Raw genomic sequence first — 22,751 nt, forward strand, 5'->3', positions numbered from 1 at the left:
ACCATTTTTGTTTGACCAAAAATTTACAGAGAGATAGAAAGGAAGGAATTGAGGAAGAAGAAGGTTGAGGGTGTTGGTAGGGAGTGGGTCCCACTTTTTTAATAAAATATTTAATTAATTTTTATCTTAGATTTTTTTAATATTTAATTAATATTTTTATTCAGTTGGGTGAAGGAGTAAGCCCCGTCTCAAGCCATACCATCATTTAATAGAGAAATTGACAAACAAACCGACGGAAGTCTAACATTGTAACAAATTTGTAAGATAATGTACGACATTGTATTTTTAAAACATGAGGTATGAGATTGTTATTCGACTCATGGTTGAGGTAGTTTTGTGTAATTTACCCTTAAAATCTGTTAAGTTAGTTGTTAAGTGATGACATGGAAACAATGGGTTCTACATTTGTGCTGACAACTAAAATATGTTTGGGTAAATCACATTTTGCACCCTCAAGTTTGTGTTTAATTGCAATATCTTAAAACATTTCAATCTCATACCTCATGTTTTAAAACATAAGTTGTTAAGTTATGAAAACGTTGGCAAAAACAATTTGGCTAGGCCATGCCCTTTGTACGCACCTAGTGCCTTTTAGAACCTTGACAAAAAATAATTATTTTTTAAACCGGTTGGCTTCATGAAAATTGCAAGGTGTCACAGTTATATGGCCGTTGGGCTTAGACAACACAAATCAGGTGACCTAGAGAACATGTGGCTTGCAGGCTTCACACATGGAAGAACTTACTCTAATACCATAAAGAAAATTGAAGTTTTATCGTAAAATCAATTAACATTATGGAAAATAGTAAGTACTAGAAATCAATGCCCGCACGTTGCTGCGGGATTAAAAATTGTATGTAAGATTGTATTCCAAACATATGAAAGATTGTAAGATAGAAGATTAATACTATTTACATTCAAATTGTTAGAAAAAATTTATATACAAAATATTTAACAAATACAATCCACATACAACAAATCGTAGATTTTTTTAATATATTTCATGCATTATGTTTGATATATAGACAATACCTAACCTAAGTTCCAGATATAAAATGTGTATATCGAATCTAAATGGATCTTAATCTGTTAATCCTTATAATAATTGGGGTTACTAATATAGTGTCAAGAAATGATTGGACAGAAGAACATGGGTAAACCTGTGACAAAAGACATACTTACAATAATTCAGCCATCAATCTTAAGGTCTTTCGGATCGGAGAGCTGAATCTTAATGCAAGCTTTCTGCAATTTTCCAGAAATACAAATAAAAAGTTAAAATCCAAGTCTAAAAATTAACCGATATCCCAACTTTCTAATAAATTGTGATGACAAAATCAACAAAATAGAATGAAAACATGACTTACACATTAAAGGATTGCTTGAATCTTGATCTAAAGTTGGTGATGAGTCGATTGGTTGTCACCAACTCTAAATGAGAATTCATCAGCACATAGAAATTTAAATAAAGAATTTTACAAAATCAATATTTACTAAAACCCAATTATTTTGTTTATGATGTATTATGGCTTGCCAAAGACTGAAAAATATAAAAAAAAAGCACAACAAAGAGTCAAAACTCAAAGTCAAAAATCCATCTTCAAAGTACTATTAAATGCCAGCATTTACCCAATTTTAAGAAATTGAATTGTTAAAATTTAAATACCATGATCATTTCACCTTCCTTAATATTTTCTAAAGTTTCCTCGCCCCCTTCTTTAACCGCTGCAAAAAAAAAAAAAAAAAAAAAAAAAAAAAAAAAAACCATATTACTCTTTAAATACTAAAATTGAAGATCTTAAATTCATAATAAATGGGATAACTTGATATAGATCCAATTTTGTGAGCCATTAGTAGAATTAGTCCACTTCATTGAAATAGGTCCAATAATTGAGATTTCATGTATGTTTATTTATGATTTGTACCATATTTACCCCTTAGGCTTACGAATTGTAGTAAATACACAAAATTTCTTAATTATGAGATAATTTGTGGTTTAACTAATCCCTTAATTGTAGGATTAGTTATAGCCATATAATCACCTCAACCCCCGGTCAGTTTCATCCCTCCTTTTTTCCTTCTTCCAAACAATTCCCTCTATCAATCCTCCTCTTTTTTGTCTCTTCTTTTCATGGGTGATATTTTTGCGTTCTTCCCTCCAAATACGTTTCTTTAATGGAGGTATATTATATCATATTTTTATTTTTATGTTCCGCCATGTAGGTTCCCAGCATTTTTCTTCCAATACAATAGGTAGTTTATTTTTGTTTTGCGGGTAGATTATATCTGCTTTGTAGGTATAAAACATTTTCTTCCTATACAATAGGTAGGTAGTTACTAGATTATATCGGTCTTGTTTTCTTTATAAATAGTAGGTATTTACTAGATAATATTTTAGTTTGAGTATTTAAATATTCAAAATTTAAAAACTGAATAAATGATAAAAAATTAAAGAATTTAAATATTTTTATATGAAGGGGCAAAATTGATATCAAAATATGTAATTGTATAACTAGACTTGATCCCAAAAACTACCTAAGTTTTTGGACCTAGATCCAAAAGCCCCTAGTTTGAAACTACTGTTAACATGTTATCATTCAATATAGTATAACATGGATCAAACAATTAACGTTCGTAAACCCAAAAAAAAAAAAAAAAAAAAAAAAAAAAAAAAAAAAAGATGAGAAATTAATGGAAAAATTATTAGTCTGACATGATAAGTTGCAAAACCTACATCACCAAATCGTTTTCGCTCAATGCTAATAAAAGCCTAACATGACTAAGTTGTAGTGCAAAGAATTTTAAGTCTCGACTCCCTTGAATGATGAAAATGCTTATAATCACAAAGTTCTCTGAATTTGCAGAAGATATATACCACATAATTAGACTGAAAAAAACTGATTTTCAAATGCATACCAAAGTTGAACTCTTTCTCCAACCAGTATCCGATGACTAAAAGGCTCAACATATTAGCCAATAAATAGAAAACACCCCATGTAACCAATTGCAAATGATGAGAAGCCACCCCTGGTGCCTGTCACCACCTTCTTTAAATCCAAATCCCCCATCTTCTGCAACCTAAACCAACCAAAATCCAACACAACACCATGTTATACTTGTAATCTCTGTCAACTAACAAACTTCAGAGCAAAAAGAGTCTTCTCCAATTAGGACTAAAAACATCCACCAAATGATTTCAGATCAGTCCCCAAACTTGTAAAACATGTTTTTATGCAAATAGGACAACGAAAAGTACGAAAAACTTAAAACCAACCAAGTGGTTTTCTTAAAGCAAGAAATTGGAGCTACCACAAACAGAATGTATCAAATTAACAATATGCAATCAATGAACTATTTCATAACAAAAATAGCTAAAGGCTTAGACCCAAATGAGATTAAATGTTAGGAATTCAAAAAACAAATTGAAAAATCTAATTCCAAAATTCCAAACACCCACCAAATGGTTTCGGATAAAGTTCTAAAGTTGAATACACGTTTCCCATACATCAGGGTACAAAAGAATGAGAAGTAAAGTATGAAAATTTTAAAACAAAGGGCCAATCGTGCTCTTTGGCAAATTACATTTTGAGTTTGGTTGTTTTTCAGTTTGACTCTACCCTTAGATTTGTTCTTCTTTATGAGTAGACCTTCCAACCCAACATCTATTCACATATATAATTGCCCCTAGCTACACCAACACGAATCCAAAATCACATATATTCTCTAATGTAAACTAATTCATAGCTAATTAACATGTTCAAATCCTAATTTTCTCATATGATTATGTACCAATAGGATTAGGCGAATATGAAGAAACCCAAAATTTCCAGTCAAAGGAAAATTAATACAACCTCTGGAAAAAATAATCAGGGGATAAAAACTCAAATACCAAAAAATAGAATCAGCAAAATAAACAAATGAAATTATACATGTGAGTAATGTCAAGTTGTGAACTTGATGATCAGTTTGGACATTTACTTTCATGTTTGTTTTTCCCATTGATTTTCTGTACTGGGCTCTTCACGTTTACTTTCATGTTTTGTTTTTCCCATTGATTTTCTGTACTAGGCTCTTCACGTTTACTTTCATGTTTTGTTTTTCCCATTGATTTTCTGTACTGGGCTCTTAACGTTTACTTTCATGTTTTGTTTTTCCCATTGATTTTCTGTACTGGGCTCTTAACGTTTACTTTCATGTTTTGTTTTTCCCATTGATTTTCTGTACTGGGCTCTTAACGTTTACTGTTTTGTTTTTCCCATTGATTTTCTGTACTGGGCTCTTAACGTTTACTTTCATGTTTTGTTTTTCCCATTGATTTTCTGTACTGGGCTCTTAACGTTTACTTTCATGTTTTGTTTTTCCCATTGATTTTCTGTACTGGGCTCTTCACGTCCGTATGATTTGCTTGATTCCCGCCCCTTATCTTTTACTGGGCGCTTCACGTCCGTATGATTTGCTTGATTTCCGCCATCATCTTTTACTGGGCGCTTCACGTGCATGCGTGTCATGCTCTTGTCCGTTGTTTGGGGGCCGTTTCTTTTCTCCTGTACTGGGCGTTCGTTTTATGTGCATAATCTTTCGCTTAGCTCCCATCCTTTTCTTACGCTGTATTTGGTCGCTTCCAACTAGATACGACTTTTGTGATGTGTTTTTATCAATATTTTAAAATATTATGTTGTGTAACATTCATTAAAATAAAGAGATGTGCTATCCACACATTTCATTTTACTTCTTACACACCCCTTGATAATTTATGTCCGTTAATCTTCTTCAATTCATCCGATCCGACCGTTAAAAATTAAGAAGGTGTGTGAGAAGTAAAATAGGATGTGTGGATATCACACCTCAAAATAAATGGGTAATATGATCTAGACCGAACTTGACCCGTAAATCATCCGTTAATGAAAATATATTTTACTTCAATACATAATCAAATAGATAACGTAATACTAAATTAGTATCTACATCTCACAATATCACATAAATATTACTTCAGAATATAAAAATATATTTGTTTTTCAAATATTACATACCTCAAAATAAGAGCCTAATGAACCATAAATTTAAATTTAACCATTGATTGTCGTTACATTTACACTTACACTCCATTCTTTTCACCAAATTTTGTTTTTTTTTTTCATAATTTTTTTTTTAAAACATGCTTTAGCAGATGCAGAAATATTAACAGTGCGGATCGTTGATATAACATTCAGATTTTTACGGTTTGTAAAAATGCTGCTTGAAGTTTATAAAGTTTCTAGAAACTATACACCATTCCCTCATTTCAATTAATCATAAACAACAAAATGTGATAGCAACGATCCCAATCATTCATTTTCTGCATTCGCTAAAAAAATCATGTTTTCAGAACAAAAATATATGGTCCAATTTTGTGAATGTTCGATATGGTCCAATATGGTCCAATCTGAACAAAAATATGGTCCAATTTCAGAAGGGATAACTTGATACAGATCCAATTTTGTGAGCCATTAGTAGAATTAGTCCACTTCATTGAAATAGGTCCAATAATTGAGATTCCATGTATGTTTATTTATGATTTGTACCATATTTACCCCTTAGATTTTTTTTTTCCTTCTGAAAACATGATTTTTTTAGCGAATGCAGAAAATGAATGATTGGGATCGTTGCTATCACATTTTGTTGTTTATGATTAATTGAAATGAGGGAATGGTGTATAGTTTCTAGAAACTTTATAAACTTCAAGCAGCATTTTTACAAACCGTAAAAATCTGAATGTTATATCAACGATCCGCACTGTTAATATTTCTGCATCTGCTAAAGCATGTTTTAAGAAAAAAAATTATGAAAAAAAAAACAAAATTTGGTGAAAAGAATGGAGTGTAAGTGTAAATGTAACGACAATCAACGGTTAAATTTAAATTTATGGTTCATTAGGCTCTTATTTTGAGGTATGTAATATTTGAAAAACAAATATATTTTTATATTCTGAAGTAATATTTATGTGACATTGTGAGATGTAGATACTAATTTAGTATTACGTTATCTATTTGATTATGTGGTGACAGGCACCAGGGGTGGCTTCTCATCATTTGCAATTTGGTTACATGGGGTGTTTTCTATTTATTGGCTAATATGTTGAGCCTTTTAGTCATCGGATACTGGTTGGAGAAAGAGTTCAACTTTGGTATGCATTTGAAAATCAGTTTTTTTCAGTCTAATTATGTGGTATATATCTTCTGCAAATTCAGAGAACTTTGTGATTATAAGCATTTTCATCATTCAAGGGAGTCGAGACTTAAAATTCTTTGCACTACAACTTAGTCATGTTAGGCTTTTATTAGCATTGAGCGAAAACGATTTGGTGATGTAGGTTTTGCAACTTATCATGTCAGACTAATAATTTTTCCATTAATTTCTCATCTTTTTTTTTTTTTTTTTTTTTTTTTTTTTTTGTGGGTTTACGAACGTTAATTGTTTGATCCATGTTATACTATATTGAATGATAACATGTTAACAGTAGTTTTAAACTAGGGGCTTTTGGATCTAGGTCCAAAAACTTAGGTAGTTTTTGGGATCAAGTCCAGTTATCCAATTACATATTTTGATATCAATTTTGCCCCTTCATATAAAAATATTTAAATTCTTTCATTTTTTATCATTTATTCAGTTTTTAAATTTTGAATATTTAAATACTCAAACTAAAATATTATCTAGTAAATACCTACTATTTATGAAGAAAACAAGACCGATATAATCTAGTAACTACCTACCTATTGTATAGGAAGAAAATGTTTTATACCTACAAAGCAGATATAATCTACCCGCAAAACAAAAATAAACTACCTATTGTATTGGAAGAAAAATGTTGGGAACCTACATGGCGGAACATAAAAATAAAAATATGATATAATATACCTCCATTAAAGGAACGAATTTGGAGGGAAGAACGCAAAAATATCACCCATGAAAAGAAGAGACAAAAAAGAGGAGGATTGATAGAGGGAATTGTTTGGAAGAAGGAAAAAAGGAGGGATGAAACTAACCGGGGGTTGAGGTGATTATATGGCTATAACTAATCCTACAATTAAGGGATTAGTTAAACCACAAATTATCTCATAATTAAGAAATTTTGTGTATTTACTACAATTCGTAAGGCTAAGGGGTAAATATGGTACAAATCATAAATAAACATACATGGAATCTCAATTATTGGACCTATTTCAATGAAGTGGACTAATTCTACTAATGGCTCACAAAATTGGATCTATATCAAGTTATCCCATTTGTTTTTCAAATATTACATACCTCAAAATAAGAGCCTAATGAACCATAAATTTAAATTTAACCGTTGATTGTCGTTACGTTTACACTTACACTCCATTCTTTTCACCAAATTTTGTTTTTTTTTTTCAGAATTTTTTTTTTTAAAACATGCTTTAGCAGATGCAGAAATATTAACAGTGCGGATCGTTGATATAACATTCAGATTTTTACGGTTTGTAAAAATGCTGCTTGAAGTTTATAAAGTTTCTAGAAACTATACACCATTCCCTCATTTCAATTAATCATAAACAACAAAATGTGATAGCAACGATCCCAATCATTCATTTTCTGCATTCGTTAAAAAAATCATGTTTTCAGAAGGAAAAAAAAAATCTGAACAAAATTTGGTGAGAATAATATAGCGTAAACGACAATTGACCGATTAAACATAAACCCAGAGCTTATGGACTGTGGTGTCGAATTTCGGAGTTCATCCCTTAACGAAAGTTGCAAGGCATGTCATTATGAGCAATTGTGTGTGTGTGTGTGTGTATTTACATTTTTCACACTTCTATATTAATTATTATTAGTTTTGTAATAAATAAAAATAAAAAATAAATAAATAAACACCAATTATGAGATTGGAGGGTTTTAAAAATCTAAACGACGATGTAACCATTGTCTAAGCGTAGTTGGATGCAATCACGAGCATTTGTATATTTTTATTTTTTTTTCACATTTTCACACTTTCACACTTGTATATTAATTACTATGAATTTGTAGGGTCGACCAATCTTTTTTTTATCGTCTTTGCATGTCTATCAATTATGCGATTGTTCATGATGAGAAGTTTATTCCTGGTTACTCTCAGGGTTTTGACACTAGATCATTTCTCTTAAGATCCGACCTATCCCATGCAAGGCGCTTACTATCCTTCCTGTCCTTTGGTCTCCTCCTTGGAATTCTTGGATTAAACTTAATGACGATCGTTTCTCTAAAGGAAATTCTGGTCCTGGTCCTGGTACTTGTGGAGGAGTTTTCAGGAATTGCCATGGTCGTTTTTTTGGTGGTTTCTATCAATGGATTGGTCATTGCAACTTTTTTTTTTTTTTTTTTTTTGCAAAATTATCAGGTATTATTGGTTCGAGTTTGTATGCGAGGTTGGCATTGTCTTTCGTTGGAAAGTGACAATTCTAGTGTTATTTCTGCTCTTCAATTGTCCGATTTTGATCCTTCTTGGCCTTTTCGTACGCAATGGTCTATTTTGTTTGTAACGCATTTGGAAAATGACTTTCCACTCATCTCACATATATATCGCGAAGGAAATTTTGTTGCGGCCAATTTTGCTAACATGGGCTTATCTTCTCTAACTTTAACATGGCATGATTATCCTCAGCCGGTAGCTCGTGCTGCTTTGTTTTCGGATTATGTTGGCTTGCATGGCTACCGATTCTCAAATTAATATGCATCTCAGCATCCATGTTTGTCTCACTTTTTTTTTTCTTAACTTGGTGGTTTTGTCTTATAAGTTTAGACCTTCAGGTTTGGTTTTAGAGAGGTTAAGTTTCATGTCCCTCCCTCCTCTTTTTTCTTTAATCATTTTTGTTTTTGTCTTTATGTCCTCCCTAACTAAATATAACTTTTTTTGTCGTTATCAATAAATTTTCTCTTCTACCATTGAGGCTTTCCAAAAAATAAAATAAAATAAAATTCGAAAAGATCCCGAGTATAAGTAAGAGTTGATGCTGCCCGAGAGTTTCTGCATTCCAAAAGATCCTTTTTCATTATTCTGCTTAGTCGTAATGGACTCTTTAAAAACAAGATCAATGTCAAACTTCAACTCTAGCTTTTCTCCCTATTCTTCTCCTTGTCTAGGTTTGCCTGTACGACTTCCCAACCTAAAGTTTTTCTATGAAAAAAAAAGAATAAAGACCGTATCTGCTACCCAAGCTGATAATAAGCTCGAAATTGCTCGTCCTACTGCAAATTTTCATCCAAGCATTTGGGGAGATCGGTTCACAGTCTACGACAATTCACAAGACATTGTAATCTCATGCCTTTTGCTCGCTCTCAAAATTTCTACTTTTTCCAATATTTTAGTTCATTTAATTAACAAATTGTTGATGTAGACAAACAATGGCCAAATGCAACGGGAACTTGGGGAACTGAAAGTAGTAGTGAGTAATGAAATATTAGCAACTGGAGCTGGTGACTTTTCACAACAACTCAAGTTAATTGATGCAATCCAACGTCTTGGCGTGGCATACCATTTTGAAAAAGAGATTAAAGAAGCTTTGGAACTCATACATATTGCTGCATATAAGGACAATGGCGTTAATAATGGTGGTGATCTGTCCAATGTTGCTGTTCGTTTTCGGCTACTAAGGCAACATGGATTTAATGTTTCATGTGGTACGTATTTTGTAGATTTATAGTTTTCTTTATTACAAGCACTAGTAAGTTACACGCTAAAGGGAAAGGTGGGTTTTGAAGAGGAAGATTGTATCTAGTGGTGCAATCCACCACTTGCACGTATATGCATATATTAATTAAATAATTTATTTGTTGGAACGTCATGTACATGAGAGATTTTTGGATGCTTTATTCTATTTTTTTTTTTTTATATGTCTTCATTTTCTGGGAATCAAGTAGATATATTCCAAAAGTTCAAAGGTGAAGATGGTAGCTTCAAGGAAAGCTTAATTGCCGATGTGCCGGGTATGCTAAGCCTTTATGAAGCAACACATCTAAGGGTGCATGGAGAAGACATACTAGAAGAGGCTCTTGTTTTCACCACCACTCACCTCGAGTCCACTGCAACCAGTTTAAGCTGTTCAATGGCAGCTCAAATAACTCAAGCCTTGGAAAGACCTTTGCTAAAGAGTCTAGTGAGGTTAGGTGTCAGGAATTACATGTCAATCTATCAAGAAGAAGCTTCACACAGTGAAGCTTTATTACAACTTGCAAAGTTGGATTTCAATCTTGTTCAATCTTTGCACAAAAAGGAGCTCAGGGAAATTACTAGGTAATAAGTCCATTTTTATTTTTAATTTGATCATAAGAGATATAGTTTGTAAGAAAAATATTCCTATAGTTATGAGTTATAATCCAATTTGTAAATGTTTTCATTAATTAGATGGTGGAAAGAACTCGAGTTTGAAAGAAAGCTGCCGTTTGCAAGAGACAGGATAGTTGAATTGTACGTTTGTTCAACGGGAGTATTTTTTGAACCCCATTACTCTACAGCCAGAAAAATTATGGCCAAAGTCCTGGCTTTGGCGACAGTAATGGACAATATCTACGACGCATTTGGTACATTCGAAGAACTCGACATCTTTACAGAAGCATTTAGAAGGTTTGATTTAAACAAAGTGGCTTTATATAAAGATTACGTTTTTCCTAAAGCTATGCTTAGGATGATCTAATGTTTATGCAAATTTCAGGTGGGATGTTAATTTCATTGATGAACTTCCGGACTATATGCAGACATTTTATCTTGCACTTGTGAATCTTTTCAACGAAATTGAGGAAGAGATGGTAACAGAAGGAAAGTCATACGGGGTTCGCTATGCAAAAGAAGCTGTATGTAACACATGCATGCTTAGCTAGCTTGATTAACTTGTACTTTTTAGTAGCTTAAGCATTATAATCATTTCATTTTTACTTATCGTCTTTTTTAAAAAAATTGAAAAAATTGAAAAAAATTTTGTTTAGTTTAGGTTTAGGTTTAGGTTTAGAGTTTAGTTTTCAGTAAACAAATGAAAAATTGAAAGCTATTTGTTGAGTTTTCAATTTATGGGTATCAAACGAGACCTTTTTTTTTTTTTCTTTTTTTTCCCTACTCAAACTATTGAGGATTCCTTGGTTCTTTTTTTTTTTCAGAGTAGTTTAACTATTGAAGGTTAAGTTTTCACACTAAACATGTCATTGTCACATACAGTGGAAAGTTTTTGCCCATGGTCAATTTGATGAGGCCAGATGGTTACGGGAACAATGCATCCCAAGCATGGAGGAGTATATGCATGTTGCAACGGCTTCTGTTGGTAACAGCTTCCTTGCAACTGTTAGTTTAGTTTGCATGGGAGATATTGTAACAAATGACGTGTTCCAGTGGTTGTCCAATAACCCTAAAATTCTCAGAGCTTCCAATATCATTTTTAGGCTCATGGATGACATTGCTGGCCACAAGGTACAGGATATTATTCTCAGTACATTGAGTAATATATAAATTATATTAAAGTGTTTGACAAAAAAAAACACAAATTAGTTTTCCCCTATCTCTCCTCATCCCTTTAACCTCCACTCTCTTTCTTTTATGTATGGTTATATTTTTAATTCATATTATATGATATAAACTCAAAAAATTTGTCCAAACTAATGTTAAAATAACTATTTCAGATTTAAAATAAATATTGTTTACAAAACTGAAACTAAAATTTTTCTTCATTTTTGAAATTGTAATATTATATTATTATTACTTGATTTGTTTTAAAAAAAAATTATGAAACAATAGTCAAATAAACAAATAATAAAAAAATATATATATATATATTGGTTATGGAGTAAGTGTAGGGTGACATGAGGGAGAATGTGTGTTTGATATGGATGGCTGTGAGAGGGGAAGAGAGAGAGTGGTGAGAAGCATTGGACCAGCGTGTTTGTTTGTTTGTTTGTTTTTTTTTTTTTTTTTTTTTTTTTTTGTGTCTTTTTTATTTTCTTTACCATGTTAAAGTTTTTATCATTTTCATTAAATTTGAAGTACTTTTCATAAAATTTTAAGATTTTTCATTAAAGAAAGTTATTAGGAAGTTTTTTTGGTTAGAAAAATTTGAAGCCTTTTTTATTAAAGCTCAAAAATTGAACTATATTAAAGTGAATATTGGGTGCTACATATATAAAAGTAACGCAAATTCTCTGGGAGTCAATTTTTGCAGTTTGAGAAAGAGAGACGGCATATAACTTCTAGTATTGATTGTTACATGAAGCAATATGACGTGTCGGAGCAAGAGACACTTGCTGCGTTTAACAAACAAATAGTGGATATGTGGAAGGATATAAACGAGGAGTTACTTAGACCAACTGCAGTGCCAGAGTTTGTCCTCGTACGTGTTCTTAATTTGACGAGGGTTGTGGATCTGCTTTACAGAAGAGGAGACATCTTCACACATGTTGGGAAACTTATGAAAGATATCGTTGCTTCGCTTTTTATTGACCCAGTGCCACTTTGAGTTGGTTTCTTTCTGTTAGTCAAGTAGTACTATTTCCCACTTTGACGGAAGATGATGCCGGATAATACGGGGTCTATAATCCATTCAAGTTCCAAATAAAAACGAACACATCAAATAATATCATAAGTTTTGTGCGAGTGAAGTGTGAGTTCGTACTTATTCGGTAGTACTACAGTACTACATAATGTATGGGTTTCGTGCTACAGATCGGGGGTCCTGCATATCTTGTTTTTCTGATTCTCTACTCATATGTTTCTATCTGTAATCTTAAGCTAACCCAAGTAGACTAATTATAATGATGCAAAATATATATAAATCTGACTTTTTTTTTTTAACTGGGATTCGAAAGAATCAATACCTTGGCATATAACGGTTTTCAACAATTACAGCAAGATGATCCTTCTAGCTATGCAACAAATCCAAATTGAGCACCATCGCATAATCATGGGCTTACATTGTGGAAAACAGAAGCACCGCCAGCGTTTAGAACAATCAACCTTACTTGCCAACATCATTAGAGAGTGAACAATTAGGACCATTTTTTCTGTCCAGCCATTTTAGTTGACCAAACTCAATGCAATTGCTTCTAATAACAGAATATTCTGATTGAAATGGAAAGCATAGAGTTCCTCTAAAAAAGGCTAGAATCATTCATACCTGCCAAAGCAACAGTAATCTGGTTCAAGATGTGAGAGAACATTTATTTCTGTGTAACCATCAGAAGTCTCACTCATCTGCCTCCCAATCCCCTCCAATCCTCCAACAGATGTATAAATGAAACAAAAAAAATATATGGGAACTCAAAAGGGTTAGACAAAATAGTACTTCTCTCTTAAAAATGCGGTTATCAACCCTTTTTACACATTTTTGTTAAAAGTGTAACCTAATTGTTCATTAATTACAATATCTGAAAACACCTCAAGTCAAGCCACCTGATTTTGGCAGTTGGGTGAGAAGGGGATGCTAATATATATTTCGAAAACAACATCATGCTTTTCAGTCATTATCATGGTTCTTACCAAAATTTAAAATCTACAGATGGTGAGGGATTAAGACAGTCAGGAAATAAACAAATATTGGATATAATTCCACATTCTAAAATAGATATCAACAAGTCAAAAGTAAAAACATGAAAAAAGTAAGAAATTTGATATTGTAGTTAAAGACCCATATAAGTAATCTACAACTAAAAAGCTAGATATTAAACCTAAAATCATGTAATTATGTATGAAGCAGAGAATAATGCAGAAAGATTGTTTTTTATATTGCTGCCAATGACAATTAATTTCTCATGAAAACAAAGAAAAGAGAAACAGAGGTATAAAAGTATATTGTTTTTTATAGTTGCAAATATTATGAATTCTGAAAAAAAAAAAAACTACAAATAACACTTCAATCACAGACCTAAGCATCTAAAACGCGGCAGCCAAGATACCATTCAAGATAGGGCTCAGCATCATGGATGAACTAACCTATCTATGTCCCTGAGCTCACTGTATGTCATATACAACCAACCAACTGGGCATAGGAGCATAATGAGGAAAACTTCCCATATCCTCACTTAGAAGAAAATAATGCATGCATAATAGCCACATGGACCTCGCGTATATAAATTGTTGTGGCAATAATTTGCAAAAGAAAACATAGTTATAAATAAGATATACGAAATGGAGAACAATTAAGTATTACGTGAGGTCTCTATAATGAAATGGGAGATTGAATACACTTGAGGAAACTGAAAATTCAAATATGTACACTCCATAGTGTATCTTCACAACCAAAAGAAACGTTTATATATACGACATATGTTTGACATTGTTTTTCCCAGCTCAAATCGTCTTGAGAAAATTTGACTACATTAAGAATAAGCAAAAGAGTACTTTTTACTACCTAATTTACTAAGATCCACCAAATCTAAAAACTACAAAACTTTGATTAAAGAATCAAATAGAATAGCATTAGAAAGTTATTAGGACACCATATCCGAATTTTTTGCAGATAAAAACACCTGTATTTCACCTAATCTTCGAATGAAATACAGATGCTTGTATGTCACCTATACATAGCTGCCTGACATTTATTGTCTTCTTTGGGTTCAAGTTCGTTATATTGTCTGATACGTGAAAGAATCAGAAATTGTATACAGTTTGATAAAGAAACACGTAATGTGATTATGTGACAACCATGCACTTGTCTGTCAGAGAGATAAACAAAGATACCAAAAACAGAGAGGCAATGTTAAGATAAACAGAGAGGCAATGTCACATTGTTTTGCATGATCTTGAAATTGGGGATAAGGTATTCAAAGTGCTAACAATGACGTGCAAATGGTATTGAAATACTAAAAAGGGCATTTTGAATAATTATATGATGTGGCAACAAAAACACAATTGACTTTCAAACTATAGAAATAAATGATAAAAAACACATACTTGCACCAATGCATTGTTTTCTTTTTTACTGTGCAGTATAAGAATAAAAAAGGATAACATTCCCCCGAAACCAAATTCATCCCCCAATTTCTTGCAACAAATTTCAGTAATGACGAACGCAACTAAATCTTAAATAAATAGAGTTGTTCAATTATATTAAACTACATATAGGGAGGGGGAAAGAGAGAAAAGAGAGACCTAGAACTACCTGGATCCTCAATATTGACCGGAACATAATTCCGATTGGGTTTCAAAAGTGAAGTGTACATCAAATGCTATATCAGTGTTGTTGGATGCTGAAAAGTAACTGCAATCCAGGGATCAATTTCATTTATAAGTATAATAAAAATAGAAAGAATCAGGGAAAATCTGTGATGGTGGAAAACATCAAAGCCAAACCAAAACTCTAAACCTGTATTAGAGGTTTATTAAATCCAATGTTGAAAACCATTTAATAGTATTGTTTGAAACCTAAAAAAGGATTGAATAGTGATCACTGACCTCTTTGAATCAAATGATATTCGGATTCTTCAGTGATTTATGGTTTATGATTTCCCTTTGAACATGTTAATCCATCTGCACCTGCATCACCAAAAATAAATAAATATTTAAAAAAAAATACAAAATGAAAATAGTTTATGATCACTAACCTCTTTGGATCGAATGATATTTGGATGCTTCAGTGATCTATGATTCATGATTTCCCTTTGAACATGTTCATCTATCTGCATCACCAAAAAATTAATAAATATTTTAAAAAAATGCAAAATCTAAAGGATAAGAATTGCGAAGATTCTTAGGTCTTAGTTCGGTTAAACTGACATCTTTTATCGTCGTAGTCTCCAATATATAAGTAAGGTATGTAAGCTGAACACAGAAAAAGAGGAAATGACACAAATGATGTTTTGAGGGGAATGCCAGAACTGAACCATGAGGGGAAACTTACATAGAAAATGACCAGATTTGCTGCAATAGAAATTAAATTAATTTATGGTAAAGTCCAAGTCGTTCATTACAAAAGGAATTATCAAACAATGATTGGTAGTTTTACATATTCCTAAAGCGAAGTGTTACTGACACTTCAAAAAGTTGATCATAAACTCCTCGATGTTCAGTTTTGTTCTTATATTTTTATTAAAAAAAAAAAACTTAGAAATCTTGGACAACCAAAATGCAAATTGAAAAAAGACCCAGATCATGAAAACATAACAACAAATTACCCATATCAAAGAATGGAAAAGCGTCAAGAAAACACATGAAATCAGATAAAAAAAACATAATATTGGATATAACATGAAGAGGGTGAGAATTGAGAAAAAGTGCCACTCACTGAGAATTGAGAAAAAACGGAAAAAAGAACTTAACCCAAAACCATCAACTTCTTGAAACCAAAATATAGTGAAAACACAGTATTTTATTCAAGAACAAAACCAACCCCAGAGAACAATAAAATTATTAACTTCCATTGGCATACATATATATATATATATAATTCTGAAAGTGATGAGAGAGATATACCTTTGGGGTGTCGATGAAAGAAGGGTGAGTGGGGGATCTGAGATGTTTGAGAGCTTGTGCGAAAAAGTTGAAGAGCTTCGAACTGAGTGAGAGACAGAGAGTGGAGTGAGAATGGCAGAGAGAATCAAAACCAAACAAAACAGTAGAAAATCAAGTATAAAGATGGTACTTATCTTGTAAATGAGGACATGCAGACGCATGATGGACAAAGGAGAGCACATCTAGGGTCCAACTCCTTGTCTTCCTCCCTGTCCTGTAATTCCAGCATATAAACAGCAAAACACAAAACCAATAACCCCCAAATTTATTCATTTCTTAATTGAAATCCAGAAAAAAAAATGCAAAATTTAAGTAATGTAGAGAAAACGTAGATCCCACCCCAAATTTATCCTCGAAGGTTTTTTATAAATCAACCAACCATGAATCAAAGAAGAAGCAGAGGATTGAGTAAGGGGGGAAGAGCGTTCCACTGCGAGACAGTGTTTGAGCACAGTGGTGTTGTCGGAAACGGTCCAAAGGGACAAAACCCAAACCCCTAGCCACGATCCCTACCCCTCCCTCAAATCCCGACAGCCCCCATGCTTTTCTTTGACTGTCCCCTCCCCTCTCCCACTCATGAAATCGAGGATCTGCAGCAATGGCGATGAGATCCCCACTCCTCCCTCTCCCTCTCTCTCTCTCTCTCTCTATCACTCTTTCTCTGTCTGTCTCCCTCTTTCTCCATCTCCCTCTCCCTCTCCCTCTATCTCTCCCTTTCTGTCTCCCTCTATATATCTCTATCTCTATCTCTATGTCTATTGGTATGACCTCCCATCCCTGAAACCCTCACCAAGCAATGAGCATTAACAAACACACATGCACAAATCTCAAAGGAAATTGGTAAGAAATAATCCTAATTGAGAAAAAAAATCAGAAAACCAGAGGACATAACTGGAGTCTAATTCCACAGAACCCATGACAAACAAATATCCAAAATTAACAAATTACATTAACAACATTCCAACAAAAGTAAGAAGACCAGAAAAATTATCTATTCTAAAGTAAATTAGTTCCATCATGCATAAATCAAGGGAGTCACGGAAGGCCAGTATCTAAGGTAATCCAACATATTAACGCATCCAAACAGAGACTCAGAATTACAAAACGCATGAAAATTCACATTCCAACGTGTTATGCAATCACCAATTTCAGATCAACCAAAACCAAATAAATTTATCAGTACGCATCAAACCCACCAAACCCAAAATCAAAAGAAGGTAATCAAATGTTTGATTTTGCTAAATATTACAAAATAAAATAAATAAGAATATGGACAAATCAGCATGCATACCTTGTAGCGGTGCAGGGAACAGTAGTGTGAGCTGCATCGAGGGCATGTGTACAGGGCAAATTGCTACTGGCAGCTGCAATTAACAAAAACAAAACAAAACAAAAATTGAAAAAACTCAAAATTGGGAATTTTTCCCGAAAAAAAAATAAAACAAATTATCAAGCTTTGTTGATGAAAGAGAGGTGGTGTTCTTGGGAAGTCAGAGCCTTTGGAACCTTTGGAACAGTTCGGGAGCTTCTCTGAGAAGTCGGAGCCTTTGGAAAAGTTCGGGAGCTTTTCTGAGAGGCTGAAGCTTCAGCTGTCCGGAAAGCGTGCTTGCAACAGGCGTATCAGAACCTCCTACATTAAATCAGTAGAAGGAAAAACATTGCCAAGAAATGAAAATCAAACAAAATAGGCAACTCAGATGTTAAAAAAGAACACAATTATCTAATATTCCTGAACTCCTTCAAACACATACATTTTCTAGACTAAAAGAGAACTGATACTTAGAAATCGGTACCATGTAATTGGGGATGTACACAGGCTCCATTTTGTACAACGTCGTGTTGCGCAGAAGCAATACTGGAATCCTTAGTGTTTACAGTGGCTACACTTGCCTTGGCTCCTCCTTGTGCATTGTTAATATGCTTCTTAAAACTGAATATTTGAAATAATAATCATCAAACCCTTAAATTTCCAACAATCTCAAAAATTCCAAAACAAACGTATTAAAAACCTCAATTTGAAATCCTAATCCAAAGCAATATAATTGCATAGATTGTTAAAAATGACGGAAAACTGATCAAGAACAAACCCTACACAAAGACATATGCAAATAAGTAGATTTGACAGATATATATATATATATATATATATATATATATATATATATATATATGCACCTGCAGTTGGAGGAGATGGAAGGGCCAAGCCCACCGGCGCAGGTGCCCATAGGGTGAGCGGGTCCTGTGAAAAATATGAAACCTTGTGAAAAGAGCGCATGTGGGAAAGACCAATATCAGTATCGAACACATAGAAACCACAGCGGTAATAACATTCAAAAAAGTCTTTATTCTATACGACACAATAAAAGCAATAGCAGTGAGGCATAAAAAGTAAAAATAAAAAATTGGGGATTGTAAATTGTAATCTAATCACCCAATAAAATAAAACAGAAATTAAGCACAACAATATCAAAATTAAAAGGACAGAATAACATGAAACCTTGTGCATAGAACACTCGTGAGAATGAATCACACAACAATCAAGGGTGGACAAATCACAAAAGTGACAGTTAAAGGGCACCTAACGGACACCTCCATCTCTCTCTGCAGTCGCAGAAATCCCTCAGGTTTCAGGAAGCAAATGGAAAACGAAATGCTTTTCCATCTCCTACCCATACCCATACCTCCCTTTCTCCATGTTACAGCAATAGTCTTAGAGCTCTTACAACATCACAGATGCATGACCAAGAGTGTATCCGACAACCTTTTCTCTGGTCCTTTTCATCAGTTGGTCCTAAAGCAACCCTCTAAAGATTCTATTCTTTTAAATTCATCTTCTTTTTGGGTATCAACACACATTTATCACTTTATATGTCGAACACAAAACACCTAAAATTTTTATGACAAATTAGAAGCAACTAATCAGAATCTGGGTACTGAGAATTAAATTACTCTTCTTTCTTATAGTCCCAATGGAAATTACTCATTGATTCACAATATAATCAAACTAAAATGCAAGAAAAGAACAATCAACAACCCATATCAAAATAATATAAATAGATCCCAACAAACCAAGGAAACAATTAGCATTTAAACAAAAATATTTGCAAAGTTGGAGGGAAAGAAGCATACCAGAAGATGAAGAGGAAGAAGAAGAGCATGTTACAGAAACCTTTCTCATTTTTCAGAAACCTAACTCTGGGTCGAGCTGAGCTTCTTCGCCGCCATTCTCACCGGCTCTGATTTTCTTCTCAAACTATTGAACTTTACTTGTTTTTTTTTATTCTTATTTTTATTTTTGGAAAAATTTTGACTGTAGCAAAACTACAGTCAAAACTCCCTCAACTTTTATCTCAACTTTTATTAAAACAAGAAGCCTAAAAGTACAAGCAAACCAAAGGCTCAACTACAGCTATAAACAAACAGAAAAGGGCCGAAATCAACAGAAAAAAGGAGGCCCCACAACAGTGAAACCCAAAAAAACACCCAACAACCAATCGATAAGCTTCTACTGAAAACTCCTCCACTGACAAAGATCCAAGCCAGCCACAGGAAACGTCATACACCACTGAGTAACGTCGTCTTAGACACCACCGCCAACCCTGAACAGCAATCAGATCACAACACTAACAGGTGATAGTTGGTACCAAAGAGGGATTAGCCAGCTACTGGGAAGAAGCTCGGGGAAACCCACGAGCAACACTGCCAAAAATAGCAGACAATAAGGAGAACATGATGGTGTGGGAAAGACCTGAGCCAGGAACAATACCCCAGCTCTACACACGAACTCAAAAGGAACGATTGAAGATCGAACTGAGGAAGGGATGGGGAGAGGAATACCGGCAGAAGATGAAGAAGAAGACAAGCCTGAGGGAAAAAATAGGGAGAAGCATCAGAAGAATAAAACAGAAGAAGAAAAGGAAAAGAGAAGAACACAACAAAGAATGGGAGAAAATAAGAAAACAGAAGAAGAAAAGGAAAAGAGGCAACTGACTCCAGCCAAAGCCAGAGTCGGCGCCTGAGAAGGTGGGCAAGATGAAGACCCTCACCAAAAGGGGAAGAAAACTCTCACATAGGAGATAAGGTCTCTCATGGAAGGAGAGAAAGAAAAAAGGCAATTTAATTATATTTGAACTTTACTTTCTTTAGGACTAGTTTAACTATCGAAGTTTAAGTTTTCACACATGTCATTGTTAAATACAGTGGAAAGCTACTGCCCAAGCCTACTTTGATGAGGCTAGATGGTTCTGCAAACGATGCATCCCAAGCATGGAGGAGTATATACACGTTGCAACAAGTTCTGTTGGTAACACCTTACTTTCAACTGTATTTGTGGTTCACATCGAAGATAATGTAACGAATGAGATATTTTAGTGGTTGTCCAATGGGCAATAAACCCTAAAAATCTCGAGCTTCGAATATCATTTTTGGGCTCATGGATGACATTGGCGGCATAAGGTACAATTCTCAATAAAAAATGAAAGCTTCTTTTTTATTAGTGTAGGGCAACTTGAGAAGAATTAGATTAGTTTAGATTTAGGTTTAGAGTTTAGGGTTCAGTAAAAAATGAAAAATTAAATGCTTCTTTTAGAGTTTTCAAATTTTAGTTTTTAGTTTTCACTTTATGGGTATTAAAAGAGCTTCGGTTTTTTTCTTCTCAAACTATTAAACTTTACTTGTTTTTTTTTTTTTTTTCCAGAAAAAGTTTGACTGTAGCAAAATTACAGTCAAAAGTCCCTCAACTTTTATTAAAACAACAAGCCCAAAAGTACAAGCAAACCAAAGGCCCAACCACAAATATACACAAATAGAAAAGGGCCGAAACCAATAGAAAAAAGAATGAGGCCCCACAACAGTGAAACCCAAAAAAACACCTACCAGCCAATCAAGAAGCTTTTACTGAAAACTCATCCACCGACAAAGATCCAGGCCAGCCATAGGAAACGTCATCCACCACTGAGCAACGCATCTAAGATACCACCGCCAACCCCGAACAGCAATCAGATCACAACCATTAACAGGTGATAGTTGGCACCAATAGGGATTAGCCAGTTACCAGGAAAAAGCTCGGGGAAACTCACGAGCAACACTGCCGAAAAAAGCAAACAATAAGGAGAACGTGGTGGTGTGGGAAACACCCAAGCCAGGAACAACACCCCAGCTCCACACACGAACTCAAAAGGAACTATGGCTGAAGATCGGACTGAGGAAGGGATGGGGAGAGGAATATCGACTGAAGATGAAGAAAAGGACATGCCTGAGGGAAAAATAAGGAGAAGCATCAGAAGAAGAAAAGGAAAAGAGAATAACACAGTAGAGAAGGGGAGAAGAGAAGAAAACAAAAGAAGAAAAGGAAAAGAAGCAATCGACTCCAGCCAAAGCCAGAGTCGACGCCTGAGAAAGTGGACAAGATGAAGACCCTCATCAAAAGGGGAAGAAAACTCTCACAGAGGAGATAAGGTCTCTCACAGAAAGAGAGAAAGAAAAAGGCAATTTAATTATATTTAAACTTTACTTTCTTTAGGACTAGTTTAACTATCAAAGTTTAAGTTTTCACACATGTCATTGTCAAATACAGTGGAAAGCTATTGCCAAGCCTATTTTGATGAGGCTAGATGGCTATGCAAATAATGCATCCCAAGCATGGAGGAGTATATACACATTGCAACGGGTTCTCTTAGTAACACCTTACCTTCAACTGTATTTGTGGTTCACATGGAAGATAATGTAACAAATGAGATATTTTAATGGTTGTCCAATTGGCAATAAACCCTAAAAATCTCAAGCTTCCAATATCATTTTTGGGCTCATGGATGACATTGGGGGCATGAGGTACAATTCTCAATAAAAAATGAAAGCTTCTTTTTTATTAGTTTAGGGCCACTTGCGAAGAATTAGATTAGTTTAGATTTAGGTTTAGAGTTCAGGTTTCAGTAACAAATGAAAAATTAAATGCTTCTTTTTGAGTTTTCAAATTTTAGTTTTTAGTTTTTAGTTTTCACTTTATGGGTATTAAAAGAGCTTCGGTTTTTTTCTTCTCAAACTATTGAACTTTACTTGTTTTTTTTATTTTTGGAAAAAGTTTAACTGTAGCAAAACTATAGTCAAAACTCCCTCAACTTTTATTAAAACAACAAGCCTAAAAGTACAAGAAAACCAAAGGCTCAACTACAACATTAAACAAACAGAAAATGGCCGAAGCCAACAGAAAAAAAGAGGCCCCACAACAGTGAAACCCAAAAAAACACCCACCAGCCAATCGAGAAGCTTCTACTGAGAACTCATCCACCGA

The 22,751-nt window shown here is 33.8% G+C and overlaps 1 protein-coding gene and 3 long non-coding RNA genes across 4 annotated transcripts; 1 reads left to right on the forward strand and 3 right to left on the reverse strand.

Moving 5' to 3' along the window:
* Positions 1–877: 877 nt before the first annotated feature.
* LOC137741372 (uncharacterized) lies at positions 878–3,465 on the reverse strand. The gene is made up of 2 exons (XR_011069289.1): positions 2,917–3,465; positions 878–1,245 (listed from the first exon to the last, which is right to left on the reverse strand). It is a non-coding gene; the product is annotated as an uncharacterized lncRNA (long non-coding RNA).
* A 5,582-nt stretch (positions 3,466–9,047) lies between these two features.
* LOC137742858 ((-)-alpha-pinene synthase-like) lies at positions 9,048–12,680 on the forward strand. The gene is made up of 7 exons (XM_068482803.1): positions 9,048–9,290; positions 9,375–9,657; positions 9,898–10,270; positions 10,382–10,600; positions 10,689–10,827; positions 11,186–11,434; positions 12,180–12,680. Exons 1-7 carry the CDS (start codon positions 9,048–9,050, stop codon positions 12,471–12,473), a joined length of 1,800 nt encoding a protein of 599 aa, XP_068338904.1. The 3' UTR covers positions 12,474–12,680.
* A 2,253-nt stretch (positions 12,681–14,933) lies between these two features.
* On the reverse strand, positions 14,934–15,632 carry LOC137743290 (uncharacterized). Its single transcript, XR_011069451.1, has 3 exons — positions 15,556–15,632; positions 15,407–15,487; positions 14,934–15,212 (listed from the first exon to the last, which is right to left on the reverse strand). It is a non-coding gene; the product is annotated as an uncharacterized lncRNA (long non-coding RNA).
* A 2,018-nt stretch (positions 15,633–17,650) lies between these two features.
* Positions 17,651–18,440, reverse strand: LOC137743291 (uncharacterized). Its single transcript, XR_011069452.1, has 3 exons — positions 18,256–18,440; positions 17,969–18,092; positions 17,651–17,826 (listed from the first exon to the last, which is right to left on the reverse strand). It is a non-coding gene; the product is annotated as an uncharacterized lncRNA (long non-coding RNA).
* Between the last annotated feature and the right edge of the window lie 4,311 nt (positions 18,441–22,751).

Source organism: Pyrus communis, chromosome 8 (genome assembly GCF_963583255.1).
Source record: "Pyrus communis chromosome 8, drPyrComm1.1, whole genome shotgun sequence".
NCBI lineage: Eukaryota > Viridiplantae > Streptophyta > Magnoliopsida > Rosales > Rosaceae > Pyrus > Pyrus communis.